The following is a 17093-nucleotide window of genomic DNA, read 5'->3' as shown; positions in this document are numbered from 1 at the left end:
CATGCTCTCCCTCTAACCTGCTTTGTTTCAGATTGTTTTGAGGGGGGGAAAGGAGCGATTGAGAGTACTGGGGGATGTAGAAAAACAAGAGGTTTATGGGAAACAGAAATCTGGATTTCCACATAGGTCTTTGAAGGTATTTTCAACTCATTCTTGAAACTGCTTATTTGAAGAAAAACACAATTACTCTTCTTTAATTTTTTAGTTGTTTGAGTATTAAGTCTGTTTCTTGAGTAATGACCTCAGAGTCCACAGGATGCAAAAGTAAGGTCTGCAGTTGTTTGTAAAGAAAAAGGACGTGTGTGTGATGTAAGACTGAGTAACGTACAAGCCAATGTGTTAAAAATGCAGTGATACTAAATTAAAACTATCTTCTTCAAAGTAGCTGAGTTGACTACATAGTATATAAAAGCATCCTTACTTAAGAGATAGAACGTATATATATATTTTTTCAAACTGAACTGTTTTCCTCTGTTGTTTTAGGGTATAAAGCCAGCAAGCTTTGAGAAAGTTACAGATCCTGAAATTAAGGAGATAATTGGGGAGTGCATTTGCAAAAATAAGGAAGAAAGGTTTGTATCACGTAGTCAAGTCTTGTTTAATTAATGTATGTGCAGAGACTTTGGAACTGTGTGGGTTCCTAATCTAGATTCTGGGTCTCCTCTGAGCGGAATGGAAATACAAATGGTTATGTTCCTGCTGTATAATGTGAAGATAATAGAATAAATTCAATTGCTGTGTTTCTCTCAAGTTGAAAGAATTATGTAAAAAAGCAAAGTTGTGGACTTGTTTTCAGCTTTGATTTTAGAAACTACTCTTCTATGCTGGTCTCTCCTGGTCTGCTTGTGTGTATCTTGACTTTCAGAAATGTAGTTCCTGGGAACCTCAGGTGACTGTCTAGAGGGAACCTTGTTTTAGAACTCATTAAGCTCAGATACTCAAGGAACATGAAGGGAGGGTGTAATCTCCATTTCTGAGTATGTTTAAGATGTATGAATATTGTAGAAGCTTTGTTAAATAGGAAACACAGCAATCCTCAGCAACTCTAGAAATATTGCCTCTTTCTGCTAAGAATACAAGTTAGTTATGGATAAGCACGAAGAAAACTGCAAATTTTTGCCTCTAATGGCAATTTATTGTCACAAGTTTCTCAGAATGTCCTTAAGACTTGCAGTGTTTGACTGTTCTTTATATCCATTGCAGATATGAAATTAAAGACTTATTAAGCCATGCCTTTTTTGCTGAAGATACTGGGGTAAGGGTGGAACTTGCAGAAGAAGACCATGGTAGGAAATCCTCTATTGCCTTAAGACTCTGGGTAGAAGATCCTAAGAAACTGAAAGGAAAACCCAAAGATAATGGAGCCATTGAGTTTACTTTTGATCTGGAGAAGGAAACTCCTGATGATGTTGCACAAGAAATGGTAAAATAAACTTCTCCTGGCAAATATATGTATAATTAGTGCATAAATCTCAAAGGACAGCAGGAGCAAGTCTGGTAAAGTAACTTCAGTTTAAACTGTTCTAGATTAAGCAGTTTGCATTGATCTTGAGATTGAATGCCAGAACAAAAAGGGTGAACTAGGAAAACTGAAAAACTGAAAAAGGATGTGGAATCAGATACATGAAGTGCTGTTTCAAAACAGCAAGTCACTCAAGGATCAAAGAAGTCTCTTCTACTCTATATTTTGAAAATTAATTTGCTAGTTTATCTTAGCTGTTGATCTCTTTACATTTGTCTGAAATCTCTTGAAATATATCTAATGCAGTTTAGGTTTTTTAATGTCATGAATGCAAAGAGCAAGTAAGCTCTTAGGCAAGGGTCTGCATTTTCTTGTGCTTGCACGTGTGTTCCTATTATTATATCCTAAATCCCAAAGGATCCTGTTTATTGATGTTGTCATCAACACTCCTTCTGCTTAGGAAGCAGTCACTTTGCTAACGTCACCTTACCATACTTGGAGTCATCATCTCATGTATCCCAAAAATAATGAGAAAATCAAGCTCCTCTGTCATCCTGTTACTTGTTTGCAGTAGGTCCAATATATTGTCCAATATATTGTTACAGAACTTCATTTAAAAGTTGCTTTACTATAGTTACTTACTGTTGTATTTTACATCTGTATGGAAGTATTTGGAGTTCTGGACTTCTGTAGATTACCCTGCTTGTGATATTTTGTTTTTCATGGGAAATAATTCTTATAGTATAAGTATGCTTCCAAGATATCTAACTACTGTGATACCCAAATTAATTAATTGCTTTCAAACTTGAATCTGTTAGAGGGACAAGCAATCATAGATATTTTTTTCTAATCCAAATGAAGTGCAAAACACCAAATTTATGTATTTTCATCAGTTCGTGTTGCTTTGTGTGCTATGGTAGTGAAAAATGCAGGAGATCTCTTGAGTGCAGGGAATTATTTATCTTTATTGATAGGTTTTTAGTAGTCAGATATTCCAGCTTGTCCAAATGGTATAGGCAAAAAACTTGAAACATGCTGCTGGGTTTGGAACCTAACATGTTTCACAGTCAGTTGTGTGATGAAATAGTATGTCTTAATTAAATGGTGATCATTCTCTAAGTAGAGATGTCAGAATAGGAGTAGTGTAGAAACTTGCTGATATGCCAGGTTTTTAGTTCCTTTCTGTTAAGCTTTGCCAAGAAAAATCCACTGTTTCCCTTAGTTAATGCCATGCAAGGCTCTCTGGACCTGTTTGGTCCTTTGATACAGTAACTCACACCCATTAGTTTGCAGATCCTCTGTTCAGGAACATCAGTAAAGTCTGAGCACATTGACAGTGGAAAATACCACAACCATTTGTAAAAGTGTATTTTAAGCTCCTTTGTACCTATTTGATTTTACACGTAAAAAAGATATAAGCTGTAAAACTGTAGCCTTTGGGCAAGAGCAAAATGAGAACTTCTAGACTCCCTTCACGTAGATAAATTTGTCGAATATGCATCTTTCAGGAGATGCAGATTTTAACGTGCAATTCTCTGGTAGCTCATTATTAGGCTAACAAAGAGTAGGAGTCTGACTAGGAAGTTCATGCAAAGAGCATACAAACAAATTTTCCATGTTATCTTCTGAGGAGTTGAATTCTGAGAAATGTTGCTCCCCTTTTCAGTCAAATGTGAGCAGTCTGAGTTTAGCCAAAATCTTTTATGAAAGTAAGTCAATACTGACTTTGTGTTAGAAGTTAATTTGAGTCTAAATTCTGTTAACATATTGACTTGCAGTGTTATCAAGCACACCAATTTGGGAAACTCTGTATGCTGGAAAGGTTAAGGCAATAAATTCTGATTAGAGGTAATGAGGTTTACTCCAATTGCGTTGTCAAAATACCATTTTTCAAAGATGCTTTTTTCTTTTGACTATTTTGTTAGTTGTAACAAAACCAAACAAACCAACTTCAGTTAAGCTTATTCTCTTCTCATCATCGGAGATTAACTGGCTAATAAATCGATCAGATAGGTAGTCAAGTCTTATAAAAATTATTTGTTCTTAAAAGCACTAGGGAAAGAAGTTTTAATTCCCCCAAAAAGCAAAAACCTCCCTCGCAATAAATGAATAAATAACAACCCATCAAGCTCTTGAATTCCTGTTCTTGTGAGCAATGAGTATGTTGGGTTTTTCTTCAAAGTAATGCTTTCTATAAGGAAGTGATTCAAGTAAAACCCGTGTGCGTTTCTGCTTGTGCACCGCTGTGCAAACATGGCCTTGCTAAGTTTGTGCCTCTTCTGTAGATTGACTCTGGATTTTTTCATGAAAACGATCTCAAGATAGTTGCCAAGTCAATACGTGACAGAGTAGCATTGATACTGTGGAGAAGAGAGAGAATTTGGCCTAGAATACAGTCAGAGGAACGCCGAGATTCTGAGTGCTTGGAGAAGTCGAAGGCGCCGCCTCCACAACAGGTTCAAGTCACATACCTTTCCCACACGGGCCATCACATCCTGTCCGAGTCGGAGGAACCCGAGGCAGACCAGCATCCCTTCCAGCAAAACCTGCCCACCAGCATCACATCCGTTGCATGTAAGTCTCAGGTTTGCTTTGTGTACGCATGATAATGAATGTCCCAATATGAAAATTAACAAGTATGTGAGCTCAGCAGCTGGACGCCATGCAGGTTTTGCGTGTTAGCTCAGAGGCAACAAGGGAATCCGGCAAGTGCAGAAGGCTCGAAAGAAATGGTTTCAAGAAAAAGTACTGTTTAAAGATAACTCCTTCAGTAGCAATAAATGCAGAAAAGACAAATATGTTTTCAAATTGAACAGGTGGTGGGATTGCTACTGAGTTTGTGTGAAACAATTGCAGAACTTGAACTGGCACCAAGGTGGTTGCAGTGGCTGGTGGTGTTCATTGTTTGCCTTTTCAAGTGGTGTTTGCAATGTGGGGGTGTTTATCCAAACCCAGGTCTTCCTGTTTGCATGTTACTCTTGATGGCTTATATGGTGGTTTTGTGAGTCTGTGCAGTGACCCAGAGCAGAGAAAAAAGGCTCTCTGAATGTTACGTGGTGTAACTCAGGATTTCCCTTTTCTATGGGAAAAAACTTGGACTAGTTTGACAATATCAGACCTTGTGGGCTGACAACATTTATTGGGTTCTTAAGTCATCATGCAGGTGCTTTCTGTCCATCCAGGCTCACTGTTTTATCCTGAGCTTGTGGACCTGAAATGAGGCAGTAGCTTGGTCTATGTTGTGGGGGGTCAGCGTAGGTAGTTGCTTGCGTTCCTCCTGGCACTGATGGCCACAAGCCAACGATTTACCTTCTCTATGTTCAGAGGGTGGTTGGTTTGAAAATAATCACTGGGCTATTTCAAGACAGGTGGGTTTATGCCTCCTGTTATAAATCCAAGCACTGGTTTTGTTCTGTCTTGGAGTAAGGAACTACTTGGCCTTGCAGAGCTTGTGTTTCTTCATTTCACTCCTGAGCATCAGACTTGTCTCCAGCAAACAGCAAGGCACGAGGAAGCAGTGTTTATAATTGCCTAAAATAACTCAGCCTTGTCTGTCCCCTAAAATCAGTCTTTGTTAGCAAGTCAGGTTCTGCCTGCTACTGAAATCTTTATTTATACCTTTAAACATCTTGAAGGAAATATTGCCAGATAATTTTAGATTAGAATATTTGAATTTTTGTGAGAGTTTTTTTTAGCCACTTTTTCTGGTTAAAATCTGATGTACATATTTTGCTACTAAACTATTATTATGATGGTTTTGTTTTACTGTTCTAGACTTCTATGTAAGCATATTTAAAGTCAAGGTACTTTAGCAAAGAGACAGCTGCTGCTTTAATGCAGGCATTGTATAAATTGCCATACAGAGGCCTGCTTTGAATACTAGAACAACCAAGCACGCCTCTACAAGAAAACAAATCTTTACCAGATGTGAGAAATGCAGTATTTGCATAATTCTCAAGAATATTGGAGTATTACAAAGCTTATTCTCAAGTCATATTGATCTTATTTCATTTATTTTAGATAATGTACTTACTTTATACTAATCCTTTGAGGAGCACGATGATTATTATTCCTTATTTCTGATGGTGCAATGACATCGTGCTTCCCACAGTTCTGTTGGTGGTTAACTAGCAATATTTTTTAGTAAATATAAATTTCTTTCTTTATTTACTTACTACTCCTCAGCTTTTAACATTTGGTATTATCAAATGTCTTCAACAGTTTCTTAGTGCCTACGAGCTCTCTAAATTACTTTTCTACCAATTCAAATAACAATGTGAGATCAGATGTAAAAATGTAAGTTAATAATGTGAACTGTAATGCATGTTGTTTCATAAAACCTAAGAGATTCACGGCTTTTATAATAATTAATCCTATGCTGCCATAGTCTTCTCGTTTCCTTGGTGTCCTGAATAATTGTTTGTAATAAAGTGAAAGTGTATATGCTGCAGAAATCCCTACCCCTTACAGTGGAAAGATGATTTAAACACATCTGTAACTTAAGCCTTCTTTGTTAACTATACAACTGTTCTCTCTTTGAGTTTCAAATTTCTATTATAAGCTCTTTGCCTTTTGGGTGCTTGCAGCTACCTTCTCAATTGTCTTTTGTTATTCTTCTCATGAAAAATTTGGTAGCTTATACTGAGGAAGTACTGAGCACCTGCACTTCACAGGCTTCAAACACTGTAAAAAGATATTTTTAAACCAGTAATGCTCAGTGGTACAGTTAGAAGATTTGTTTTTCTGCAGTAGAAGATGCCATGCTTGCCCAGTGTCAGGTTGTGCGATTCTGCTGGTTCGTTGGGCTAACAGTGGGCATGAGAAACACTGGTGGAGCTCTGCATCGTCCTTTTAAATGATCACAAACCTGAACTGAGGTAGCTGTTTCATTTCATTCTCTGATTTTGTTTTTATGCGCAGGTGGCTAAAAGCTTTTCACTTACAGATTACAAAATCAGGATGCATTTTGGTTATAATTCCTCTAGCATCTGTTCTTGTAGTGCCGCATAGCCTGCTTACAGTGAGAGCTGCCCTACTGCTGCTGCTGCCTAATGCAGAGCATCATGTTATAGGCTTGCTTAAATAATGCTGCTTTACCTTCTGTCACATACATCAGTCAAAAAATCCATAGTACATTTTCCTGTGACTTCTTCACGGTGTGTTTTTCCCCTAATCCAATGGAATTATTTTACCTATTCTTCATCTCAAGGTATTGTTGTATACTCAAGTTGGTGGTTATTTGAGGAGCTAATGCAAAGCATATAAAAGGTTGTGTATTTTTCTACGCCACCGATCAAAAAGGTGCTAAAATCAGTGCCTCTCTAGAAGAACTGACTCCAGGATGCCACGATCTGCTGTGAACATTACAATGGGAGTTTTCTATCCTTTTATCCTAGAAAATCCATGAAGGTCTGCAATTCTTGCTATCAACCATACGCGCGCCCTTTAAAGGAAATATCAGTGTGCTTAAAATATCATTGTGCACAGAAATCCATGAGGATTACTCTTGGGGTTTGGCTTAGAAGGAGCAGTACGTGCCCTTTGTAGAAAATAACAATTGTTTTGTATAACGTATTTTTAGAATGGCAAGGTCTAAGGTAGTAAAATTCAAATTACATAAACGAATGCTGACCTTGCTCCGAAATCATTACTTGAACACTGTAAGTTGCTGAGCTCAAAATAAGTGAATAAATAAATAAATAAAATGTAATTCTTTTTTCAGCTGACAGCACATTCGACAGTGGTCAGGGGTCCACTGTTTATTCAGACTCGCAGAGCAGCCAGCAAAGCGTCATCTACTCATCTGTGCCCGACGCCGTGCCGCCCGCAATCCAGCGGGTGTACAGCCCGCCTCTCAGCGAGGGCCAGGCGCTGCCCCACAGCCTCCCGCAGCTGGGGCACTACCAGCAGCCCTCAGCAGTAAGTCTAAAGCTTCTCGAAGCTGTGCTGTAGCCTAGATCATACTTAATGACTGCTTTTATGCTGTTTTCAGTAGGTGTAGATTGCAGGGCTTGCTTTATATAATTCTCGCTTGTTTGTAGCAGTGTATACTTGCTTAGTACTTATGTCTCTAGTTGATCTAAAGTGTGCATTGAGTAGACAGCCTACTTCTAGTTCATTGTGCCGTTTTTAAGATGTGCTTTCCTAGCAGCTGTCTTTTTTATTTTTTTCCCAATTAAAGAGTTTTTCATCAGTCTGTTTTCACTGAGCTGCAGTAACAGTGTAGCTGTTTTTACAGCTTTTAATTTATTGCTTTTAAGCTTGTGCATAAATTTGAGGACATTTGTTTGTTTTCATTCACTGTCAATATAGCCACACATTATTGCTCCTTCACTTGTTCAAGACCTTCTTGGGTGTGATGTTTCTCCCCATTGTGACAAAGGTCAAACATCCGTTCACTACCTTTCTGGCTCTGGATTTAATATTGCACAGAGACGGCGAAGTACTTCCATTATTGAGGCTCCAAAATCGAGGACTGGTAGCCCAGTCAGGCTTTCACACTGTTGTGACCTTGACCAAAAGCAGTTAATGGAATTACTGGTGAAAGAACAAACAAATGTGAGTGAACACAAATCTTCAGGTGATCCCACTGAGAGGCACAGTGCAGTGTTCCCTTTAGAAGCCGCAGCTGCCCCGTGTTCCTGTTGCAGGCCACGCTTGCTGCACATGGCAGGCGATGCTCCATGTGCTTTTCGTCGCCACAGTGACTCTGTTGTGAGTTTGGCTCCGGATGCGATGTCCTGTCCCCCGGAGTTAAGGGAAGGGAGCTCTGACCTGCAGACCAGGGAAGGGGAAGCAGGCATGTCACCACTGATGGCACTCGGGAACTCAGCAAACCCCACCGAGCTGATGTTTCTCCAGCAGGCTTGTCAGATGTGCCTGGCCTGCTTATTTCAGTCTGGTAAAGACCAGAACACATCAAAAGTGTTGATGCCTGCTGAATGCGCTCACTCCCTGTGCAGCCGGATCCCAGACAAGTCAGTGTCTCAACCTCTCCCCCAAACCAGCGGGCCGTGTGGCAGAAGTTTAGACCTGCCTTTGTTACGTGAATCTTTACAATACATAATTAGCCAGAAGACCAGTTCTTCTCCCATGAGATCTGCAAGAGTTGCAGAAAATATTCCGCCTTTTGAATCCTGTGATTATGGAGAAGCCAACATGCCTGGACTGTTCCAGCCCTGTCATGAAGCTTGCACTGGCAAAACCCTGCTGGCAGAGAAGAGCAATTGGGTGACTGCAGCTACCCTGAGCAGTGGAAGCAGCCTACCCAGTAAAAATGACAGTAATGATGTGGTAGGTTAATTCTTTGTCTCATGCTATTTGACTTAAGAGAAGAAAAGTCAAATCCAGGACCAGTGGTTGTTTCCTGCTTGATCCAGATTTACCCAATATACTTTGGGAGTGCTTCATTTTCCCTGGTTTTACCTTATGTTTTCCAAAATGCCTGCAAGAAATTGTGAATAGTATTTTGTGAATGCACTGAAACATGACTCCATTTACCTGAAGGAAAAAACCCGTAGCCAGATCCCTCCACTGTGGAAACCACCTTTCCCATGTGCATACTTCTGCCGAGACACATCCTTCCTCGTTTCTTGTTCGCATGAAGCATTAACTTAGCTCTAAATATAGCACTCGAAAGGCACATCTTTTAAAGATTGTTTTTATTATTACATTATGCCGTGCAGCATACTGTTTTAGAGCAGATTCATTCTTTTCATTGGTAGGTCTCTAATTTGGACGTAAATGCATTACTTTCTCTTTATTGGAAGATTTTGGAAGAATAATAACTTTTATTCATGGGCAAAAATCTGACTCGGAGCTTTCCTTAATTTGATGATTTTTGTAAGAAAGATGAGTTATCATTGTGTTTTTCCTGGGAGATTATTTATCAAGATAACACCAGCTCAGAACTGGAGCTGAAGTAGCCTTTTTGTTTTAGGCTTATAAACGTCAGTCTGAGAAACTGCTTAGCTTTAACATCTTTACCTACTCTGAGCTGAAGTATCAGAACTGTTACTGGTACAAGCCTTACCTAAGCTGTTTTTTTGTCTTAATTTCCTTCACGGTTTTAATTTTTTTCATTTCTGTATTTATTTTCTTGGCATCCATCTCAAGGAAATTACCTGTTTCTTTCAAAGATGAAGATTCTTTATGAAATAATGAAAATCTTTGTGAAGTTACTGCTTTACTCCATTAGTGGCTGCTTGTTGATATATCCTCTGTCACTGTGTATATGCTTTCAGTGGTTTTACTGGCTTGCATGCTTGCTTCCAGATGAAATGCAGTGCAGTGTGGTTGTCTTATTGGCCTTTGGAATGACAGCTCTTTTCCACCTTTTTAGATTAATGATCTTTCCATTCCTTGCAGATAAGTTGTCATTATGTCGTCTTCCTCTGTTTTGACCTAAGTATTAAGTTGACCATTAGTTGGAATGCACACTCTTGGCAGTTGCAGGGACTCCTTCAGCAGGAAGCCTTCTCTTTCCCCTAACGTTGCCTTCTCCTTGCTGCAGCCTGCCCTGCCCGTGGTTCAGGCTCCACCTGCGGTGGTGCCCCAGAGGCCCCAGCACTACCAGGAGCCAGCGATGACGTTCCCAGTGGTGCAGCCGACCACCGTGGCCTCCATGCAGCTGGGGCAGTCGCAGCCGGTGCTGGCCAGCCAGCAGGTGAGGGGCTGCTGCCCAGGGGCTTCACCTCACACCTTGTCCATGCTCTACTCAAGACAGTGCCTGCGATAAGTTTGAGTTCTTGAGCACTTACATTGCTTTCGGTATAGTACTTCACTGTTGTTTTGTTTTTTACAATAGGCTTTTATTAATTTCACTTCGTTGTTGGGCAACTTGTGCTCAAAATATTTCTAAAAGGTGAGAAAGCAGCTTTGATGTTGGGATCAGTTGTCTTCAGGTACTTGGGGGTGCTGCTTTTTGATTTGGGCCTTTTAATTGTAATTCAGTAGAAGCATCTGTCAAATCTCTTAATCTTCTAAGAAAAGAATCTCTCTGAATTGTCTCCAAATAATGCACATTGGATCATCAAATTCCCCCCAAAGTCCTGTTCCTTAACAGTGTTTACACAACACAGCTTTCAAGCAGGGACAGCTGTGAAGGTTGCAGTTGCTTCCTTGTACGAAGGTGATGTCAGGCAGTAAGAAATGTAGCCTCAGACCTGTATAACAGTTGATCTGTGGCTCATTTTTGTGATCATAGCAAAACATTGGCTTCCTTGGGTAGAAACTGTTGATGAGGCTGGGGAATGCTTGCGTGTTTTGTGTCTGGCACATACTGTGTCTCTTCATACCTTCCTAGTTACCAAAATGTGTTGGTGTTAATTTTTTTTTAACATGCCCTATTCTTCGGAAAGAATCAGTATAAAAACAGTGTAATTTGGTGTCCTTGAAAAATGCCTGCTTATGTGAAATTTTATGATGCATTAGATCTTTCTTTTCTAATGGACAGTGATGATGATATGGTTCTTTGTGCCAAAAATTGTACACTTTCTCAAGCACACTGAGGACATTTCTGATCACAGTGATCTTCCTAGTGGCCTCTGAAGCTTTATGCTGACAGATCGAAACACGTTGTTCACCTGGCAAATGCAGTTTTGGATAGGGTATTTACCTAACTTAATTTCTTCTATATACTCTTCCTTCCCAGCATTGCTGTTTCTTGAAATAATTCCATCTCTGTTAGTAAAAAAAGACAGAGCAGTCATTGTATCTGTTTTCTAGTGAGTCGGGCTGCATAGTTCCCTTTTTCTGTTTGTGCCCATGTATACTTCCTTTGGACACTGATAGAAGATGCGCCTTGATGTAAGCTCTGGGACAAAGTTCATGCCTGAGGCCATTAGTTCCATTAAATGGAATCACCCTCAGGATAAATCTGGATGCAGTCCCAGATCAAGGCTAGACTTACGCAGTTTCTTTATTCTTAAATTTTTCAGGATAGTCCAAAGAAGCAGAGACATGTGAAGAAAACACATCCAGTTTGCAGTGTAAGAACACCCCTGAGTCCATCTCACAGTACTGTGGGAGAAGTAGCTCAGTGACTGTTCAGCTTTTGATAATTGGCGTTTACCAATTCTAGGAACTCTTAAATGTTAGTATCGCTCTTGGTTCCATTTAGGAAGACCTACTTTGAATGAAGAATCTTCCTTCTACTCTCAGCAGCAGAGAACTGCAGGTTTTTGTAGGACGGTAGGGTTTCTCAGCCCGAGTACATGAAGTCAGGGTGATAAATTCAGCTCTATAAAACAGTGAAATGTATTGATCATTTATGAATATAAGCTGATGACTCAGATGGAGGCGATCAATATTGCATCTCCTCAGTATTTTATTTTTTTCATTTTGGGTATCTGTCTACTTATAACACTGAGGTTAGATTAAGCCAGAATTAGTGCAGTTCATTTGGATTCTTTCCACTCGCTGCATTTCATCCAGACCACACGCATTTTGTAGACTGAAGGTGGAGGCCTTAGGAAGTTACCTCAGTTCTGTGAGCACGGTTTTTCTGCCTTCTGCTCAGCATCCCCTTGAGTGCAAGCAGGTCGAGCAGCCGCGATCAGTGGACTCAATTCCCAGTTAGCTGCTGGCAGCCTGTCTGAGCTGCAGATTAACCCAGCTGCAGATGCCCAGATACCTGAGCTGGCTTTGTGCTGGTGAGATTTATCAGCCCAAGCATACGCTGCGTGGAGGTGCGAGAGGAATGCTCTGCTGGGACTGAGAAATAATGCAGGAGATGAGCTGGTGCTGTGCAGAGCTGGTCAGTGCCTGTTCGGTGCCACCTCCAGTGCTGCTTGTGGCATTCAGGGCATTCAGCCCCAGACACGGCGTGCCAGTAGCCGAATGCTTGTTTGTTCACTGATCCCAGTATTGGAAGCTTAGCAGTTGTGGCTGAGTTTTTGATGCTTAAGGGCAAGTGGCATCTGGCTCCCTTGATACATCATGTACAGTTCTATTGTACTAATGTATTTAGAAACTCTGGTTGACAAATCCTGCTGCTGAAAAAGCGCAGAGCAAAATATTGCTCTACTGACTTACAGCACAAGTGGCAAAAATGAAAGATAATGCTGCTTAGCTGTTCATTTTGAACTTACCTTTGAACACCAGGCATGGTATTAGATTTTATGTGCTGCAGAGCTCGGGCTGATTGATGTATGTCCAAGTATATCCAGAGCCAGCTTGGTGCCTCAGTACTATGCTTCTGAAGCAAGATTTAAAATATATATACGTGTATATATTAGTATTTTCAATGTTAACAGAAGTGAAGAAGGAGATGTCAGAATCACAGAAAATGTGAAACTTTTTTGCTGATTATTTTCAGCTTTTATGCAGCTTTTTTTTTCCTGCTGTGCTATATGAAATCTGGCAGGCCAGTGGAACGCCATTCCCCAGGTAATGGTAAAATTACTTTTTTGGCTGCCACGTTGCTACTGCAGCACCTTACACGTAACTGGGATCTAGCTGGAGCTTTTATGATAATTGCTGTTTTGTTCACATCTCAGATAATGTGTTGTCTATTTCAGCGCCTGATGCATTACATAGTCAGCTCTTAAATGCCAAGATTAACGGGGCGTAATCTGCATAGTGGGACTCTTTGAAGCCAGTAGGTGGGGATTTTACAAGGCCAACCAGAACAATCTCTGGGATTTAAAGATTGAGTCATTAAAAATAACCTTTCCAAAACAGCTACAGCTTGTCTTTTCAGGTAATCAGGTATCTGAAGTTCAAATGTGTTTTAAACACAGGCTCTTGTACAGTGTTCAAATTAGGAGTACCCTTCCCTTCTATAAAGCGTTTTTACTGAGTGCTGGTTCTGATCTGACTGTGCAGCATGGCTGTGTCCAGTGATCTGATTCCTTCATAATATACATATTATGACCTTCTTTGTTCTTCCTTTCTTTCTTTCTTTCCTGGCAGCAACCCATATCACAGCAAACTTCTCTGCAGCAGGTGCTTGCCAGCCAGCCGGTTTGCCCCATCCAGCCTGCCCCCCATCTCCTGCCCCAGTACCAGCCCCAGACCTCTCAGGTGGCAGCCAGTAGTACACCACTGAAACCCCTTCAGATTTCAACTGTGCCACAGCTTCCTCCAGTTGCCCCTTCCCAGGTAATATCTCTTGAAAACTGTGTGAATACATTGTTTGAGTAAAGCTTTCTAGCTAATAATTAACACAATTTGCAGTTGTTGGGTTTTTTTCTTGTGTGTGTGTGTGTGTGTGTGGCTATATTGCATGCATGCAATTCAGTCCATAGGTATTCAACATTCCCCTAATACTTTTATTTTTCTTTGTCATATTTTTTTGTTTTGAAAACCAAAAATATCCTTTGTGAATAATCCTGTGCCATGCCGAGATAATCCAGTTAGTTACAAATTTGCTATAATTGCATATTTTTTGCACTTTCCCCCATGGTGTTCTCTTCCCCCTTCCAGGCTTTAGAGCATGAGAAGTTGTCCGTTTTTTTGTTTTTGAGCTCCTGGCTTCCCCACAATTTCTACCTCCCTCCCAGCTCTGTTCCCAGGTTCATTGGTAGGGATGGACCCTTCTTATGCCTGGAATGGTTTGCTGCTGTGCTTGCTAGTGGCAGCCATTGTGATGTGAAACAGCTTATCCCAAGGGGAAGAAGCAAGCTGCTTCCATGATAATGGGGTAGTTATCATGGTCTGCAGTGTCACTGGGAGGTTTTGGTGTTAAAAACCATTTTACAGCATTTCCTCTGCTGCCTGTGATGCAGACAAACATGAAAACAAAGATTTTTAATCATCGTGTTGTATTTTGCATGAAAGAGTGCAGTGTTTTGTCTGGTCTGATTCCATTTCCCTTCTGTTAAAATGGAAGCAATACTTTGTTAACTAGGATGTTGCTTGAAGGCTATCAAATTATCATGAGAAATAGTTTTAAACTCTCGAAAATATCCCCTTAAAATGAAATTTTAATTTTTTTCCCCTAATGGTTTAATAACTAAGGTTTTATTACTATCTGTAAACCTCAGGAAATAAATGGAAGTGATTAACAGACATAATTATCATGGCACAGGTGATCTTTGCACACTGTATGGCAAATGAAACTGCTTTGTACCACCAATGAAAGCTCTTGCGATTTATATGATATTATATTTTTTTCAGATGCCTCAGTTTCCTGTCATTCCTGCAATTACTCCTCTGGCAGGACTTGACAACCTTCCTCCAAACCTCTCTGATATACCTGCTGCAAACGTGCCCCCCATACCTGCTCCTTCTCAGTATTTCGCTCCAGCTGTGATTTTACCGAGCCTCCCCATGAACCCCACTTTGCCCATGGCACCAAACTCCCCCGCCCTCCCCATGCAAGCAGTGAACCTTCCTCATACAACTGTGGCTTCTCTGGTCTTGCCCTGCCAAACAATAGTGCCAAATATGTCGGCTGCTACAATACCATTGCTTGCCGTGGCTCCGCCGGGAGTGCCAGCGCTGCCGCCGCACCACGCGGTGTCCCAGCTGCCCCAGCAGCAGATGTACCCGACCACCTTCCAGCAGATAATCCAGAGCGAAGCACCCTCTCCCCATCACACTCAGAGCACGCAAGCCGTTTCCCAGCCGCAGCAACCTCCACCTCCTCAGTCACTTCAGCCAGGCGTAATTCATCCATCAGAACAGCCACTGTCTGCCCCTGGGGCCGGTAACCAGGTAATCTGCCCGGCGCTGGGCTGTGTCGGTGCTAGGCTGTAGGGTGGCTGTTGAACGTTCCGGGGGCTCGTTCCACTCTAAATGCAGTTGGGAGATTGGTTTCCTGCATGAAGATGTTTTGTTAACTCTTTGTCCTTGGTTCTGGAGGTGATTGCTAGAACTGAACTCGTGTGAAGTGCTGAGGTCTTTACATGGGGGCAGATGGATGTTGTGGGTGTAAGGAGAGAAAAGTGGGCAAAGTACCCACTTCTGAATTCTGTCTTCCCTCTCCCATCTCAGTTACAACAGAGTGGCAGGGAAGTGTGAGCTGTGGTTCTCCTGGGGCAGAAGGAGTGACTAAGCCCTGGCAGTAGCTGCATGGCACTGGTGATGCTAATGTCTTTGTGCCGGTACGCTCGCGGTGCAGGGACATTGTATACAGATGGCAAAATACGGATGAGCTGGCAGGAGCAACTGAACTGAGAGCTGTTTTGACATAGAACTGCTTTAGAAGTTTGCTTTGTAAAGCCAAGAAAAATGACCATTTGATAACAACTCCAGAAAACTCTATGGAAGAGGTTTATCAGATGGGAACAAACGCAAGCCGCAGACCCTTTCTCCCCCTTAAAGGAAATGAAGCATAACATGAAGCTTCAGATGTTAGCGCTGCTTACAAATGAGCTGATTCAGGGCTTGTTAAGAGTCTGTAAACATTTCCATTGCCACATCTGTGATATGACAACATGAAATGCTGCCTTACCCAAGCAGGAGAGGGCAGTAAATCTGTTAATAATAGCGTTCTTGAAAATTTCTGCTCTGCTACATCACTTTGTTGTAACACGCTGATTAAAATTCATAACGTCCCATTTCAACCTGCCGTGTCATGGCATCTTCAAAGCAATGCATCATTTTAAAATTTGTCTCCAGCCATATATTTGGTACAGAAATATTGTTTGTGGGAGTGTAGGCAATGTGGAGCCAGAGGCAGTTCCCATTGAGCTCATTAGCCACAGCTTTTCCAATGCCTTTAGAAAGAACTGAGTTGGGCATGGCAAACACCAGAAGCAGACCAAATACGTACACACAAAACTTCACAACACACACAAAACACAAAAATTATACTTTTCAGGATTTAAAAAATAGTATAAAAAAAAAACAGACAAGAGCATAGGGGTATTAAAAAATGCACTGTTCTATCTTTTAAAACACTTTGCATAGGAAGCATTTCTGTAAACAGAGGCATTCCTACACAGAGCTATATTTGCAGTTGATTTCAAGCGCCTCTGTGTTCAGTTATACTCAGGTAATTTATACTTTGAGACATTTTGTGAATTATTTGAGTTACATAAAGATGAAAAAAAAAAAGTTGTCACTGTTCTTCTGCTCCATACGCTGCAGTTACTGTTCTAAAAACCTCCACTTAGGCAGTCTTGTAACAGTTGTGTGCTGCAAGGCCCACTGCATCTTTATTTTTATCCACTTAAAACCTGGGATAATAATGTGAGCTCCTACCTACATTCTGCACAGAGCACACTGCGATGAAACTGTGAGCCCTAATTCTCATTTGAGTCCTGATTTACTTATTTATTTTTGTTATCCAATGCTCTGAATCTCCAGGTGATGGTAGATACTCCTCAAACAAGTCATGCAGTTTTACCTAGTTCTGAAAAATTTTCTTTCTTCCCTAATTCTTCTTTCCTTTTTTCCTCTTCCTATGAGCTTGGTCCCCTTGGAAAAATACACAAAGTTCCTAAAAGGAGAATGTTCTGTTCTTAAATATACAACTCACAGAACTGTTATGCAGAATAACAACACAGTCTCTAAGGCATCTAATCACATAGGTCCTGTTCGCACAAAGTGTTCATGCACACAGGTTATTTTAATGCACTGAAGAAATCCACTGAGATAAATGAAACTTCCTCTGTGCAAAGTTACACAAGGAATTGTTTGCAGGATCAGGACCTCAATGTTTAGTGTGCCAAGACTGAAATTT

The 17093-nt window shown here is 40.9% G+C and overlaps 1 protein-coding gene across 10 annotated transcripts in view; it reads left to right on the top strand.

The window, feature by feature from the left end:
* Positions 1 to 17093, top strand: part of WNK2 (WNK lysine deficient protein kinase 2) — a 106014-nt gene that overhangs the window by 50028 nt on the left and 38893 nt on the right. For all 10 annotated transcript variants that reach the window (XM_052679105.1, XM_052679104.1, XM_052679102.1 and 7 more), the window contains exons 6-12: positions 484 to 572; positions 1204 to 1423; positions 3748 to 4036; positions 7185 to 7381; positions 9975 to 10127; positions 13376 to 13564; positions 14582 to 15121. In XM_052679105.1, the coding sequence (XP_052535065.1) occupies positions 484 to 572; positions 1204 to 1423; positions 3748 to 4036; positions 7185 to 7381; positions 9975 to 10127; positions 13376 to 13564; positions 14582 to 15121 (1677 nt within the window). The remainder of the gene's footprint in view (positions 1 to 483; positions 573 to 1203; positions 1424 to 3747; positions 4037 to 7184; positions 7382 to 9974; positions 10128 to 13375; positions 13565 to 14581; positions 15122 to 17093) is intronic.

This window comes from Tympanuchus pallidicinctus, unplaced genomic scaffold, assembly GCF_026119805.1.
Source record: "Tympanuchus pallidicinctus isolate F22 unplaced genomic scaffold, pur_lepc_1.0 scaffold17, whole genome shotgun sequence".
Taxonomy (NCBI): Eukaryota; Metazoa; Chordata; class Aves; order Galliformes; family Phasianidae; genus Tympanuchus; species Tympanuchus pallidicinctus.
This window is presented reverse-complemented; position numbering and strand designations above follow the sequence as displayed.